The sequence below is a fragment of the Onychostruthus taczanowskii genome, unplaced genomic scaffold (genome assembly GCF_017590055.1).
Source record: "Onychostruthus taczanowskii isolate IOZ18803 unplaced genomic scaffold, ASM1759005v1 scaffold183, whole genome shotgun sequence".
Classification (NCBI taxonomy): Eukaryota; Metazoa; Chordata; class Aves; order Passeriformes; family Passeridae; genus Onychostruthus; species Onychostruthus taczanowskii.
In genome coordinates, this window is record NW_024499051.1 from 672,737 (window position 1) to 687,010 (window position 14,274).

General features: G+C 36.1%; 1 protein-coding gene across 2 annotated transcripts in view; it reads left to right on the forward strand.

The window, feature by feature from the left end:
- EPRS1 (glutamyl-prolyl-tRNA synthetase 1) overlaps positions 1 to 13,968 on the forward strand; it is a 39,538-nt gene extending 25,570 nt beyond the window's left edge. For both annotated transcript variants that reach the window (XM_041401044.1, XM_041401045.1), the window contains 13 exons: positions 160 to 425; positions 1,430 to 1,481; positions 2,326 to 2,535; positions 2,679 to 2,751; positions 3,551 to 3,630; positions 3,956 to 4,057; positions 4,623 to 4,778; positions 4,899 to 5,096; positions 5,455 to 5,628; positions 7,928 to 8,088; positions 10,914 to 10,992; positions 13,254 to 13,318; positions 13,593 to 13,968. In XM_041401044.1, coding sequence (XP_041256978.1) covers positions 160 to 425; positions 1,430 to 1,481; positions 2,326 to 2,535; positions 2,679 to 2,751; positions 3,551 to 3,630; positions 3,956 to 4,057; positions 4,623 to 4,778; positions 4,899 to 5,096; positions 5,455 to 5,628; positions 7,928 to 8,088; positions 10,914 to 10,992; positions 13,254 to 13,318; positions 13,593 to 13,743 — 1,767 coding nt within the window. In that variant the 3' untranslated portion in view covers positions 13,744 to 13,968. The remainder of the gene's footprint in view (positions 1 to 159; positions 426 to 1,429; positions 1,482 to 2,325; positions 2,536 to 2,678; positions 2,752 to 3,550; positions 3,631 to 3,955; positions 4,058 to 4,622; positions 4,779 to 4,898; positions 5,097 to 5,454; positions 5,629 to 7,927; positions 8,089 to 10,913; positions 10,993 to 13,253; positions 13,319 to 13,592) is intronic.
- The last annotated feature ends 306 nt before the right edge of the window (positions 13,969 to 14,274 follow it).

Here is a 14,274-nt window from a genome sequence, read left to right on the forward strand (position 1 = left end):
CTATAAAATGTCAGCACATTAAAGTTAAGTACTGGCTTATGCAGATTTTTCTGCCAATAGTCTGTGAATGTCCATAAAGCCATATAGATTTTTTTTTTATAGACCCATATTATTCCAGTGATTTCTCTATAATTTTCTTACTTTTTTCTTTTCTTCAAGGAAAAAATAGACGTGGCTGTTAAAGAACTTCTTCAGTTGAAGGCCCAGTATAAGTCTGTTGCAGGAGTTGACTATAAACCAGTGTCTGCTAGTGGTGTAGATGACAAAGACAAAAAGAAGAAAGAGAAGGAGAACAAGTCTGAAAAGCAGAGTAAGCAACAGAAGCAAAATGATGGCCCCAAAAAAGAACCTTTGCAAGGACAGAGTGGTAATGAGCGCTCCTCAAATGGATCAGGAGAGGGCCAAGGCCCTAAGAAGCAAACCAGGTAAAGATGCAGTCTTTAATCTTATTGCATAGAACCATTAACTGTCTACCTATGTTCAGATTTAGAGTTTGATACGTGTCTAATTTCATTTGAAAGTATGGACATTTGCAAAATAACTGTATTGATTTTCATATTCAGGATTGAGCCAAAAGCAAGTTACCAAAGTTTATTTAATGTCAGTTGTACTTCAGCATCCTGTATTGTTACTGTCACTGAAAAGTTTTTGTGCTTATTATTTGTTTCTGTAAATGTGCTGCTGTGTCTTGCTGAAAATTTAGAGGTCTTTTTACAGCATGTATTATGCAGCACTATGTATTTCCTGTTTTATATACATAAATCATATATTAGAGACAGAGATGCGGTTATTTTGTATAGAAATAATGCCAGAAAAAAATGTGTTTCCCTCCTTTAAAACTTCTTTGTTTGTAGAGATATAAAACTTTTACTTTTGTGTTCTGTCATTTGAGTCTGGTGAGTTTAACCTTCTTTAGAGTCCTGTAGTTTTATTGGTTATCTTTATTTTGAGGTAGGGTCAGTTTTCTCAAACAGTGTGACTGACATTCACATGAATGGTGAATTCAAGTTGCATGTCCTTCCTGAAATTTTAGCTACTGTCTAGGTAGGAAATGTTTAAAATAAAGAGTAAAGCAGCTTACACACAGGTCTGGTTAATCTTAGGTTCTTACTGGACTCCTTACTGGTGGTTTGGTTTCTTAATATGTTGCTGTGAGGTTCTTTGATGCAGCCATAGTGAGAATTAGAAGTGTTCAAACTATACTAAATAAATGGAACTGTTCTTATTAAATATTCTTGTTAGGGTAAGGAAATACTAGCAACTCCCACCAGCCAAAACGTAGCCTTTTGATGTAAAACTAAAACATTCTCTTCCACCTTACTATTCCATTCCTCCTGCCCCAAAAAAAGAAGAGAAAAAAAAAGGGTTAGGATAAGTTTCACAGCTAAATGCTGAGCAGCACAAATCTGTTTCTTTTGTCATACCTTAGGCTGGGTCTAGAAGCTAAAAAAGAAGAAAATCTTTCAGAGTGGTTCTCTCAGGTAAGTGCACATCAGTTTGATTTAATTGTTTCATTCTGTAATAAATCAATGTCTGTTAGGAATTTACATATTTCTGATTGAGTTCCTTTTTTTTAATACAAAGCAAAGTATTTTCTCTTTTCTGTCTTATGTTATCATGGTCTTTAATAGAAGTGCCTTGGAGTGAAGAGCTGAATAAATTTATTAAGCTGTAAAAAGGGTGAGTGTCACCCACCCAACCTTTTATATATAATGTGTATATGGTTTCCTCGTCTCATATCTGGATTCCTCTTTTGTTAAGAGTAAAACACTTAGTTGAAATTATAGGAATTCCACAGACTTGAGAGTTCTGTTTCAGCTCAAGGTGATGCATAACAGAGTGAATATCTGTTGATACTTAACAATTTTGCTAGCTTGTGAGATTGAAAACAACCCAGGCAGAGATGACTAGTTTAGATTAGTCTTGTTATGAGAGATTGTAAGTAGTTGTCAATGGTGTGCATTTCCTGTCAGTAGTATAATTTTTGCCTGTACTCTAAGGAATAAAAGTCTCTTCTGACATGATCTAGAGACATTTCTTACAGAAGTGCAATTTTTTTTGTTCCTGGAAAGTTGCCATAGTCTCTTACTTGGGTTCATGAAATTCATTTTAAGTTTTTACAGTATTTAGACCTATTATTAAACTTAATGTTCATGGTTAACCTTCTCTAGGTAACACAAATGACCCTAAAGTATATCTTAGCTGCAAACAATTTGAGCAGTTTTAAGTAGGAGACTTCTCTTGAGTTGCATGACACACCCTTGAATTACTGAATGTTCTCTGTGTACAATCTGAAACTTCAGCCTCTGATTAATCTTTTGCAAGGTGATCACAAAATCAGAGATGATTGAATACTATGATGTGAGTGGCTGTTACATTCTTCGTCCTTGGGCTCATGCTATTTGGGAAGCCATCAAAGACTTCTTTGATGCAGAGATCAAGAAACTTGGAGTGGAAAACTGCTACTTCCCCATGTTTGTGTCCCAGGCTGCCCTAGAGACAGAGAAGTCTCATATTGCTGACTTTGCTCCTGAGGTACACTTCAAAACTTCATTTTAATCTGACTGTAAGAAAACCCAACCATTTAGTCTGCAGCTGGTGGGTATGAAAGTAAGTTTGGAGCTAGAGGATTTTTTCCCAAACTTGTTTTGTTTAATTTTTTTTTCTCTTTTTTTTAGGTTGCTTGGGTCACAAGATCTGGGAAAACAGAACTGGCTGAACCAATTGCTATACGTCCCACAAGTGAAACAGGTGGGTCTGTTTTCATGTAGTTTGGCTATAAACTTATATGTGAAGTTCTATGTGTAGTGTAGCTGATAGACAAGAGTCCCTTCTGAAAAGTGGAAGCCCCCACTTTTCAGAATGTTTTCTGTAACTCCTTAGGAAAATTTCTTAATCTTGTTGCTGCTCATAGGAAATCCACATTATATGTTCCCTTAAATAGGCACTTTTAGGAAATGCAGACATTTCAGGAAATTTTTTGTTAATATCCTGAAGACTGGCTTACTTTGTCTGAAAATACATTTGATTATTTGGTTTATAATGTTTATAAGAATTTTTTTCAACTCATAATTCACTTCAGTTTTGCATGTGTTTTGACTGTAATTGTTCCTCTGAGTAATTTAAACAAGCATTTTAAGACATAAGGCTGGATGAGTTTTTAATTGAGTCAATTAAAAAGGAACTAAATAGGAATTAAAGGAACTAAAAGGAATTAAATAGGAACGACCTGAGGTCAGGTAGTTCCTATTTGTGAACCCAGGTGTATTTACCATACTGTAAGCCAGGGATTCAAACCCAGTGTCATTAAATAATAAGCTTTGAATTGTACTTGGACCAGCAGCAACCAAGCTCTTTTGCAGAGACTTGGGATGAAGTGGAACTACTCTGGTGAAAATATTATGTATTAAGACAAAAAAATGTATTTTAAAGGAAATGAAACATAAAAGCATAATTCTCACAGCAGAGAATGTTAAGCTTATATGTACCAAAAGGAAAAGTTTGATGTGTCTTTATTGTGTGGAGACTCAAAGCTGCTTTCTTTTTTCAGTAATGTATCCTTCCTATGCAAAGTGGGTGCAGTCACACAGGGATCTTCCTATCAAGCTTAATCAGTGGTGCAGTGTTGTGGTATGTGTACACAATTCCTGAGTACCTCTTCTTATCACAAGTGCAGTGTAGGACAGTTATTCTCTATGGACTTGGTGTGATCATAATGATCACAGCACATATTTCAAACCAAAATTATTACCATGGTTTATATGATATGTTTTTCTCAGTGTTTCTAATAAAACATTCTTTATCAATGTATATGGTTGATTGTATTAAGTAGAAATCTGTGAGCAGTTAGCTTTTTATCATTATTGAGGATTTTCTAGTACTTGCTTATAAACATTATTTGTAACAAAAATTTGACGCTTCATAGTGTTACATTTTTATGCTTCTGCCCCTCCAGCGCTGGGAGTTCAAACACCCCCAGCCTTTCCTTCGGACTCGTGAGTTCCTTTGGCAGGAGGGTCACACAGCATTTGCAACATACGAAGAAGCAGCAGAGGAGGTAAAAACAAATGCACTGGTGCTTCTCCTTTCAGGAAGTTACCTTACTCCACAGCAACACAAACAAATCTTTGTACTGAGACCTCAAGGAAATATTTTTTTTGAGAGCCCTTGTGAAAAATGCCAAGTTTATTAAAACCCATTTTTTTCTCAGATGTAACCCATTTCTGAGGCTTCATTCTTTACAAACAATATGGGAAGTTTGAAGAGTGTGATATATAGTGTGTGCTTACCTTAAAATTATTTTTCTTAAAAATACTGAAAAATCAATTTTCATTAAAAATTTAAATAATGCATCCACGTGTTTACTACTAGAAGTTCTAAAACTTTCTTTGCCCAGTTCTAAAACTTTCTTATTGTTTTCTGTCATGACTTACAGTTGTTGCTTTTTCATTCAGGGAAAAGAACATCCAAAGTTTAAAGTAATTGAAGAAATCTTAGTTTCTAAACAAAGTCTTGAGAAAATGTTAAATCTTAAAGATTTCAGACTCTGTCACGTAAAAATATTTCATGCTGTAACAAATGCAAAATCCTGAGTAATTCTGAAGATAGTTTGTTCATCATAGGTGCTGCAGATACTTGATCTCTATGCTCGGGTGTATGAGGATCTCTTGGCAATACCTGTTGTGAAAGGAAGAAAGACAGAGAAGGAGAAGTTTGCTGGGGGGGATTATACAACCACTTTAGAGGCGTTTATATCTGCCAGTGGAAGAGCTATCCAGGTATTTAGCTATTAAAATAATTCTTTATTTCATTAAATATAGGAAGATGAAATATTTAAACTGGTGCTTGATAGACTTAGATTTTCATTTAATAGAATTTTCTGTGTGCATCTATTTCAGGGAGCAACATCACATCATTTAGGGCAGAATTTCTCAAAGATGTTTGAAATTGTGTTTGAAGATCCCAAGAAGCCAGGAGAAAAACAGTTTGCTTATCAGAATTCCTGGGGCATTACAACTCGGACCATTGGTGTAATGACAATGATTCATGGAGATAACATGGGATTGGTACTCCCACCTCGTGTAGCCTGTATTCAGGTGTGTAAAAATGCCTTAAACTGCTTTAGTTTCCTTTCTTGTCTTGGAATTCCTAAGTATTTCGTATTGGGCAGCTGGAAAACTTAATATAGGATGGAGCTGCCTAGTTAAAGAGTAGCTGTGTGAGGTTAATACAAATTATGAGGATGCTTGTGGTGGACCAGTCCCCTTTGACAGTTCATCCATTTGAAGTAATGTTATCTGTGCCATTAGTATGAAAAGGGAAACGTGTCCTTCATTTCTGAGAGCATGAAGGCAATTACTGGAATATAGGGCCACAATATTGGTTTCAAGTTTTTTATAACTATGGGCTAATTTTTTTTTTGTAGCATAAAGTACATGTCCTGTTCTATTGCAGGTTGTAATTATTCCCTGTGGTATCACAAACTCCCTTTCTGAAGAGGACAGAGAAGCTCTGTTGAAGAAATGTAATGAATATCGTAGCAGGCTGCTTGCTGTCAACATCCGTGTCCGGGCTGATTTAAGAGACAACTACTCACCTGGCTGGAAGTTCAACCACTGGGAACTCAAGGTACTTTTCTTTCCAGGAGAGGTTCTGAAGCCTAGGTGAGGAGAATATATGAGGTATGCTATGTGTGCCCTGTGTTCTGAAGGCAAATGTGTTCTGTAAATTAAAATCTGCTACCTGATAATTAGTGATCACTTTTGTGAATAAATGAAGAAATGGTGTTTTCAAAGACTTGTTCTGTTTGCTAGGATTTGCATGTCATTAGGGATATTTAAACCTTCAGGGCTCTACTTATATACCTAGAAATTTAAATTAGGAGCATAAATTACTTGCATTTTTAGAAATATGTACTAATACTTCAGTGTGTCCTGACTCACAGCAGAGCCTTCTGTGAATACAGCAGAACAGAGAAGATAAACCTGCAGTGTCGGAAACGAAAGGAGCAATTTTTTTGTTTCAATATTGCCATGTTCCCTCATATAGCACTTGAGAGGAACAGTTCTGCTTCCTCTAATATAAGAGGCTTTTATAAAACAGAAATAGTAAGCAAACTAAAACAGTGGTAATAATGGTAATTAAAAATTGAATGATGAGTGTTGTTATGGAATCATATTTTTATTCTGAATTTAAAATCAGTTTCAATATGTTAATCTTCAAAGTAACCTGATAGAAGTGACCCAAATTGTTCAAAGTTTCCATTGTCTCAAAGTTCTCTTCCCTTTGTGTAACCTTTTTTTTTTTAATGGAGCTCTAGTACTGTGAAGCCATGTTGGAAAACTTTCTAAATAAAATTAGGTTTTTCAAGGAGGCACACAGCACAGGGTAAACTTGGTGTTTTTCATAAAATCTACTAATGTGTAGATAATACACATTAGTATAATAATGTAGTATAATACCAGTCCAGTATAATACCTAAACTGCATCTTCAGGCTCATTGCAGGAACAATACACTCCTTTTATTGAATGTATAAGGAATTTCATAGGGTAAAAAATACAAAGGTGCTGGAATAAGAAGTAAAGGAATTAACTGGAAAATATTTTGCCTTACGCACTTGTCAGCTTAGCAGACTTCTGATGTTACTTCCTAAAAAAACCAAGTCAGTGGTACTTCTTTTGTATTGTCTGGTATTAGTTCCACTGCTTTCTTGAGAAATCTGCCTAAGGGACCATGAACTATTCTTTCACTTTGTAGTATTACAATTAGAAGTACTGGATACTCCCTTCCAAGTTTTTATTATGGAAACAATGCTTTGTGGGCATAAACTGGAATGTTCAGTTTTAATTGCTTGTTAATTGTAGTTTTGAGTAGCTTTTTATGTAGCTTTGCAGCAGTAGTAGATAGTTCATTGGTCAGATGGATCTTACTGTACTATTCACCTTTTTAGCATAATTAAAGTACTGGGGGCAGAGGGGAGTATAGGGTATCACTTGGAAGCTGTGAACCTGAGGAGATTCCAGAGTACACAATGCATAGAAAGCTTGGTACAGGTTTTGATTCTCCTGTTCATCTCTTGAACACTGTGGAATGGTTTTAGCTTATAAACCTACTGATTCAGTTTCCTTGGGGGAGAGGGGGGGAACAAGAACAATCCTCCAAAATGTATTTTTATGCACTCTTTTCATTACCTGTGAAAGAATGTGTACACTCTGGTATACATGTTAGGATGTAAAGAAAATAAGTTACATGGTAGACTCTTAACTCACTCTTTTCAGTAACATGGAAAATCTTTTTGTCTGATGATGTGATTTTGTCTGTGGGGGATGAGAAATTACATCTTACCACCAAAGTTTGTAAACTTTGATATGATAAACTTTGATAAACTCTGAATTACTTGAATTTACTTGCTTTGCTAAAGCAATTAGATGTTTGTAGTCAAATATTCAATGGAATTAATGTTGATATTAGGGCTGTATTTAACAGAACTTTTGCTGCTAAAAGAATACCTGTTGAATGCTATTAAAAGCATTCTTTGAAAACAGAATTCACTGTATTAATGGGTGAACTAGAACATTATAATTGCTGTAGAAGTCTTAATTGTTCAGACTTAAAAAGTCTGATTTGCATTATGTGGGATAACTTAGTGCAGTTTCAGCAGTGCTTCAGTATTACTTTACACTGGCACTGATGCAGTCTTCAAGCTAGTGAAGTGAGGTAGAATGCACAAGTGAAGAGAATGAGGATGAGAAAGACAGAAATGCATAAAAGCTTTGGAATATATTGTGATTCTTTTTTTCCAAAGAAACTTAAATGTATCAAGTGAGTTTATATTAAAACTGGACTTTAAAACAACAAAAAGCCACAGAGAGAGAAATCTTCTGAGTATTACTTCATCATAACTTCTAATTTTTTTTTTCCTTGAAGGGTGTCCCAGTCAGAGTTGAAGTGGGACCACGAGACATGAAGAGCCAACAGTTTGTAGCTGTTAGAAGAGACACAGGGCAGAAGCTGACATTGTCTGAACATGAAGCAGAAGAGAAACTTAAGCAGATCTTGGAGGAGATCCATGCAAACCTTTACAGCAGGTAAACTAGGAGTTACAGTAAATGGCTCTGCTAATCAAGATGCCCTTCATCTGTCAGAAGAATTTCTCACGTTAATGGTTTGTCTGTGGAGAAAGACAGGTTAGGCTCATCTTCCTGTTTGTGTCATGTAATTTTCTACCTCTTGAACTCCTTCACATTCAGCGATAGGAGCTGCCTGTTGTTCTTATCAAGTTAAGAGGTTGTGAACTTACTTTAAAAAATACATCATTGAGTTCACATGTATTATTAATAAATAAATACACCATAAATACCTGTGACCCATTGGTCATTATGTGACCAGTGACCTTAACACTGCCCAAGGAAGGGCAGCAGAGCTGGTAAAGGGTGTAGAGCACAAATCCTGTGAGGAGTGGCTGAGAGAGGGGGGGGGTGTTTCTTCTGGAGAAAAGGAAGCTCAGGAGGGACCTTATCACTCTCTACAACTGCCTGGAAGGAGGATGTAGCCAGGTGAGAGTTGGTCTCTTCTCCCAGGTAACATGTGACAGAATAAGAGGAAATGATCTCAGGCTGAGCCAGGGAAGGTTAAGATTGGGCATTGGAAAAAATGTATTCACTGCAACTGTGGTCAAGCATTGAAACAGGCTGCCCAGCACAGTAATGGAATAGTCATCCATAGAAGTGTTCAGAAAACATATAAATGTGCTTATGGACATGGTTTAGTGGTAGGTCTGGCAGTGTTGGCTTAGTGGATGGACTCAATGATCTTAGAGGTCTTTTCCAGCCTAAATAATTCCATGATCCTATGTACAGGACTTATTTTTGAAAGATGCTTTTGGTGCAGAATTTTGAAAGACACAAAGCTGTCCAAGTAACTTCAGTAGCTGAAGTTCTGTGTCCAGAAGTGTATTTTAAGACCCTATGGACCTTCACAGGATTGTTTTCTTGTAAGCAATCAAATACTTCTGAAACTGTTTTTTGCCCTTACTGCAAACGCCAAAATCCCTCACAGGTCTCTCACTGCAGATTGTTGCTTGTAAGTCCACTGAGAAGAACAGGGTGTTGACACAGCACTATTTCTTTCTCTGATGATCAAAATTGTTTACAGGCAGAATATTTTTACCTAGTTCAAAAGCATCTTGGGATTTAGGTTTAGAAGATAATTTAAAAAGCAAAATATACATCTGTCATGGTTTGACGCGGGCACAATGCTAGTGCCTTCATGCAAACATATTTTTTTTAGTGGATGTTGTGAGATGTGATCAGAAATAGGCTTTAACTTAGGAATAAAGGAAAAAAAAACTTTATTAATTACAGTATCTAAAAAGGAACAGACACAGAATTTAGAATGAAAACTTTCTAAATATATTATTCTTCCTCTCATTTCTTCTACAGCATGAAATAAAACTTTAGATTTTTATCTAGTTACTATCTTTTAGATAATTAACTTTCAGTCTATCACTACTTTTTAAATAATTAACTTTTAGTTTATTAGGGAGAGAGGAGTTTTTTTTGCACTATAGGCTTCTTTTCGAAACACAGTTGAAATCTTTTGTGTTTTCATGTTATTTGTGGCACTGTTTGGAGAGCATTTGTTTTCGTGACCTTTTCTTTTTATGGTCAGTGTTTTCACTACTGCGCATGGACCAGAATTGTTTTTAAGGTTCTCTTTTTAAGGATGCATTCCTCAGTTTTAAAAAAAGCAACAGTTTCTCAGCTTCGGGACACTAGTCCTTTTTAAATTTACTTCTTGGGGCCGAGGAGCCTCGTGAACAAAGATTTTTTTCTTCACTGAAGACAGAGGGCATCACTACACCTTCTTCAGCTGTCTTTGTTTACACTACTGCTTCACCGTACTTTTTTGGCTCTAAGGCATTGCTTCCCCCTAAATGTAGTTTTTGTGTTACAGGAAAAACATGGGTCTGTTTATGGCTGTACAAGAAAAGAGTCTAGCTCAAGGCTGCTCCATCATTTCTTCTCACCTAGGATTCTTCTTAACTCTTCTGACATTTCTTACTTGCACTAACTTTCATCACACTTGCTTATTTCTTTTTGTTTTATTTCTCTTTCCTCATTCAGATTCAAGAGGATCAGTATTTGTAAGGTTTCTGTTATTTAAGAAAAGGGTTAAAATTTTTGCTTTTGTCTGCTTAGAACTCTAATGGCGGCCAGGCACTTTCTTGCGCCACATCCTTCACTTCTGGCCAGTCGTGCTGCTAGCACACGACATCAAATTTTAAGGCAGCACAGGCACTGGCTCTCTCTCTTTCTCTTGATGTTCTTCTGCTTTTTCATCTTGCAAAGCCTTCGCCCTCTTCCTATGCCCAAGGCTCCGGCCTACCTCACCTCGGCTGCATGGCTTCCCCTCTCCCACCCAGCCCCAGCTGGGCAGGGGAGCTCTGACTTCTTTCATTGACCCGGACCAAGAGAGTTTTTTTGGGAGTTCTCTGCTTTTTAACCCCCTGTGTTCTCAGAGGCAGTCCATGTTTTCAGTGACTAAACCAGGTGCTAATACTCAAATCTAAGCACTGATTGGTTTGACCACAACTTCCCAAAAAATTCACTTCTTTCTCAACTTAGGACATCTATAGTATTTATTTCTGTCTGCTTCAGGTCAGTGTTTAACTGGTGGGCACAACAGTGTGAATGAGCACAGTGAAATATACAGCAACCTATCAGCAATTAATCAAAATTTTACCTCCTTGAGGATCAGTGGTAGAAAGACATAACCTGATTAGGAAGATTCTAATGAATATATAGCTCTTTTTGTAACCTTTTGTTTTGACTGGCTCTGAAAACTCAGCTCATTGGGCCAGTGAGTTTATTTGAATAAATCTGCCCTGACTGAATTTTTTTCCTTTTCTTAGAGCATCCGAGGACCTAAAAAGTCATATGGTGGTGGCCAGTAATATGGAGGACTTTCAAAAAGAGCTTGATTCAGGAAAGGTAAGGGGATTTACCACTTCTATTTTTGTGCTTCACACCCTTTTTATCTATTACAAATAATGGTTTTATCAGAGTATGCTTTTAAGAGAGAGTAATGTAAACATTTCATTCAGGTTACAATAACCTCACTGTCATTATTCTAATGCAGTGACAAAACACTAAGTCTCATATAAGGGTCCAGGTAAGAGTTTAAAGTACAAGATATTTACAACAAGGAAATTTTACCTTTATGACCTGAGTAGAAGCCACTGGGTTCATTAAGAATTACTGCAAGTCAGAAACCTCCTTGGATTTATAGTAAAAACAACCAATCACATGGATGGGTGAGCTCTACTGATCTAAACTTCTGTGAAAAGCTATTGGAGTTTAGATGAGGGATTAAGTTTTCAGCACAGAATTGAGCTGAGGTTCTTTTACAAAGAACTGCTGACAGAATTTTTTAACCCTGAAATTCTGTCACAGATCAGGTTGGGAAATTGTTTATGTGTTTGGATTATGTGTTCAAGAGGTAGGATCCCCAGCATTAGTTAGTAAGGTTGTGTATTTTGTAAAGAGAGATCAGGAGGTTGTGTATCAATTAGATCCACTCTGAAAATTTCAAAATTCCTGATGAAAAATGTACAAGTGCCAAGAATCTGTAAATACTCTGTTGAACTTCAAAAATAATTTTAAGTTTTTCCTGGTTAGGCTTGACCTTCCATTATACTATTTTCTTGTATTTCTGTTGCACTTAAATTCAATTTAGAACACAGTTTAAAAGAATAATGATAAACTTCAGAGGAGGAACTGATTTAGCAATGTCCAGCACTCACTGTTGTGTGCAGCTAGATTCTAGATATGACAAAGAGAATTAAGCTGTTTTTATAATGCTTAGAAGTCTAATGTAATCTAAATGTAGTTAAGCTTGGAAATGTGAACAAATAATTTTACATTCCATGTTGGATATTTCCACTGTTTTGGTACTTAGGTTATATGAATTTATTATGAACTGCATATCTGAATTGAAAAAAAATCCAAAAAATATGCCATTTGGTCTTTGTTTCACTCTCTACCTATTTTTGTTGTACTAACATAATTTTATAGCATATGTATTCTGACTTACTTGAAATTGCACTCTGTTAGCACTGACTACTGTTTAAGAGCAAAATTTTTAAAGATTAAATAAGTGCTCCTGTTTAATTCCTGCTGCTGTTTTTCCCTTAATGGAATTGCAGACTCTTAGCTATTTAAAAATGTGGACTGTTTTTCATTTCACTAACGAAAGATTCATGCAAGAACAGTGTAGTAGAGTGGTAATAGTTCCTTTTTTCAGCTGCAAGAAAGCGAAGCTATAAAGTGAAGTCTACTAAAGGTGTGTTCCAGTTAATGCGAAATTGAGAATTTTGCAGTAAGAATGTAAATTAGGTGAAAGAAAGATGCACTGAGTGAACCTTATTCACAGTTTGGATAGAATTAAAATGAATGAAGGCTGAATTTAGTAGCTGAGGTTGCCCACAGCTATCAGCATTTCATGAGTGTTCAAATGTGTGTAGGGTGTGTCTTTTTTACAGTAATGCTACCTCTTGGTAGCAAACTGAATTTTCTCTGTGGAAGTCCATTAAAAAGTCGGTAAAATTGAATATAAAACTAGGGGTAAGAGATCTGCTCCAATAGCTAAGAGTAGTACAGAGAGGAGTGTGTGACATTATCATTTCAGCCTTGCTCTTTCAGTTTTCTTCAGTTAAGCTAAGTGAAGCAAAGAGCAGGAAGGTGCACACCCCACACCCCCCTCCCCGAAAAATGTGCTGTTGGCAGTTCTGTTTTCTTAAAATAATGTATGCTCAGAAAAAATGAAAAATCATAGTAACGGAATTAAAATGGGAACTTTGTTAGGGCACTGTCTTACAGTGTATAAGGTGAGCATTTGCTCAGTAGTTTGAAAATTTTAAACTTTTCCTGAAAAACAGAACATTTGATAAGAAAAAAGAGTGTTTATACTTTGCACAGAAGAAAGATGTATTTGGTTAAAAAAAAAGATTTAAATTTAAATGGTGCTTTGGTTTTGTGTAGGATTTTCCATACTGCACTGTGGAGGGATGGTTGGGCTTATCTGTTGCTCTGAAGAAGAGCTATTAAAATTCAATTGTAACAGTTGGAACTTTTCCCAGTTTGAGATCTGTATATGAGATCTGAAGGTCTTAGGAATCTTCCAAAGACAAAGATAATATTTTTACATGTGTAACTGTTGGGTTTTTCTCTCTCCCCTACTCTTCTCCCTTCAGATTGTACAAATCCCTTTCTGTGGGGAAATTGAGTGTGAGGACTGGATCAAGAAGACCACTGCCAGGTAAAATGTAACTGAGCTGGAGAGTATATACCAAAATCAAAATCAAAATGTTTTGAATATAAAATAGGAATGCAAGATGCCTTTGGGTAGAACACTTATGTACAGTCTCCTGCTGTCCTACATAATTGAATATATTTACTTTCTTAACTCTGGAACTTTCAGAATAATTAATGTGGTTTTAAGATTTATGTATGATAAACTTTATTGCACTTTTATTTTTAATAGAAATATGTATTTATTAATATATATATTTATTAATATGCTTTTATTTCAGGGATCAAGATCTTGAGCCTGGTGCTCCATCCATGGGAGCAAAAAGCCTCTGCATACCTTTCCAGCCACTCCGTGAACTCCAGCCTGGAACAAGATGTGTGTGCAGCAAAAACCCTGCCAAGTTCTACACCCTCTTTGGTCGTAGTTACTAAATCACTAGTGAAAGAACCTTCTCCTTTATCTGTGAATTGAACTTTTTTTAATAAGACTGAAATAGCCCCTTAATCTTCAATCGGTTTTGTGACCTTTTTAAATAATTCAAAGACAAAGCCATAAACCATAACCTGGCTCCCCAGTGGTCAGTCTTAGGCTAGCAGTAATTCACAGACTTTTCTGTAAACATCTCCAATAAAATAAAGATGTATTGTGAGCTGCAACATGCTGTGGTGGGTTTTTTCTGTGTTGCTCAGTAGGGAGGAATAGGTATCCTTTGCTCATGTTTTTTTTTCTGGTTTGGTGCATGTATTTCCATGTACATTGAGAAAATGCTTGAAAGGTTGGAGAGAATGTCATAAAAACTACAGTACACTTCAGCATGCTGACATCTACTTTCTAGATACAACATCTGCTTTTAATTTTGCCTTCAAATTTTTTAGTAGAGACTTGCTGCTAACCTGTAGGCATAGTAATTATTACCTTTAGAAAACTCCCCTCTGAAGCCAGGTGTTTCAAGGAATATTTTC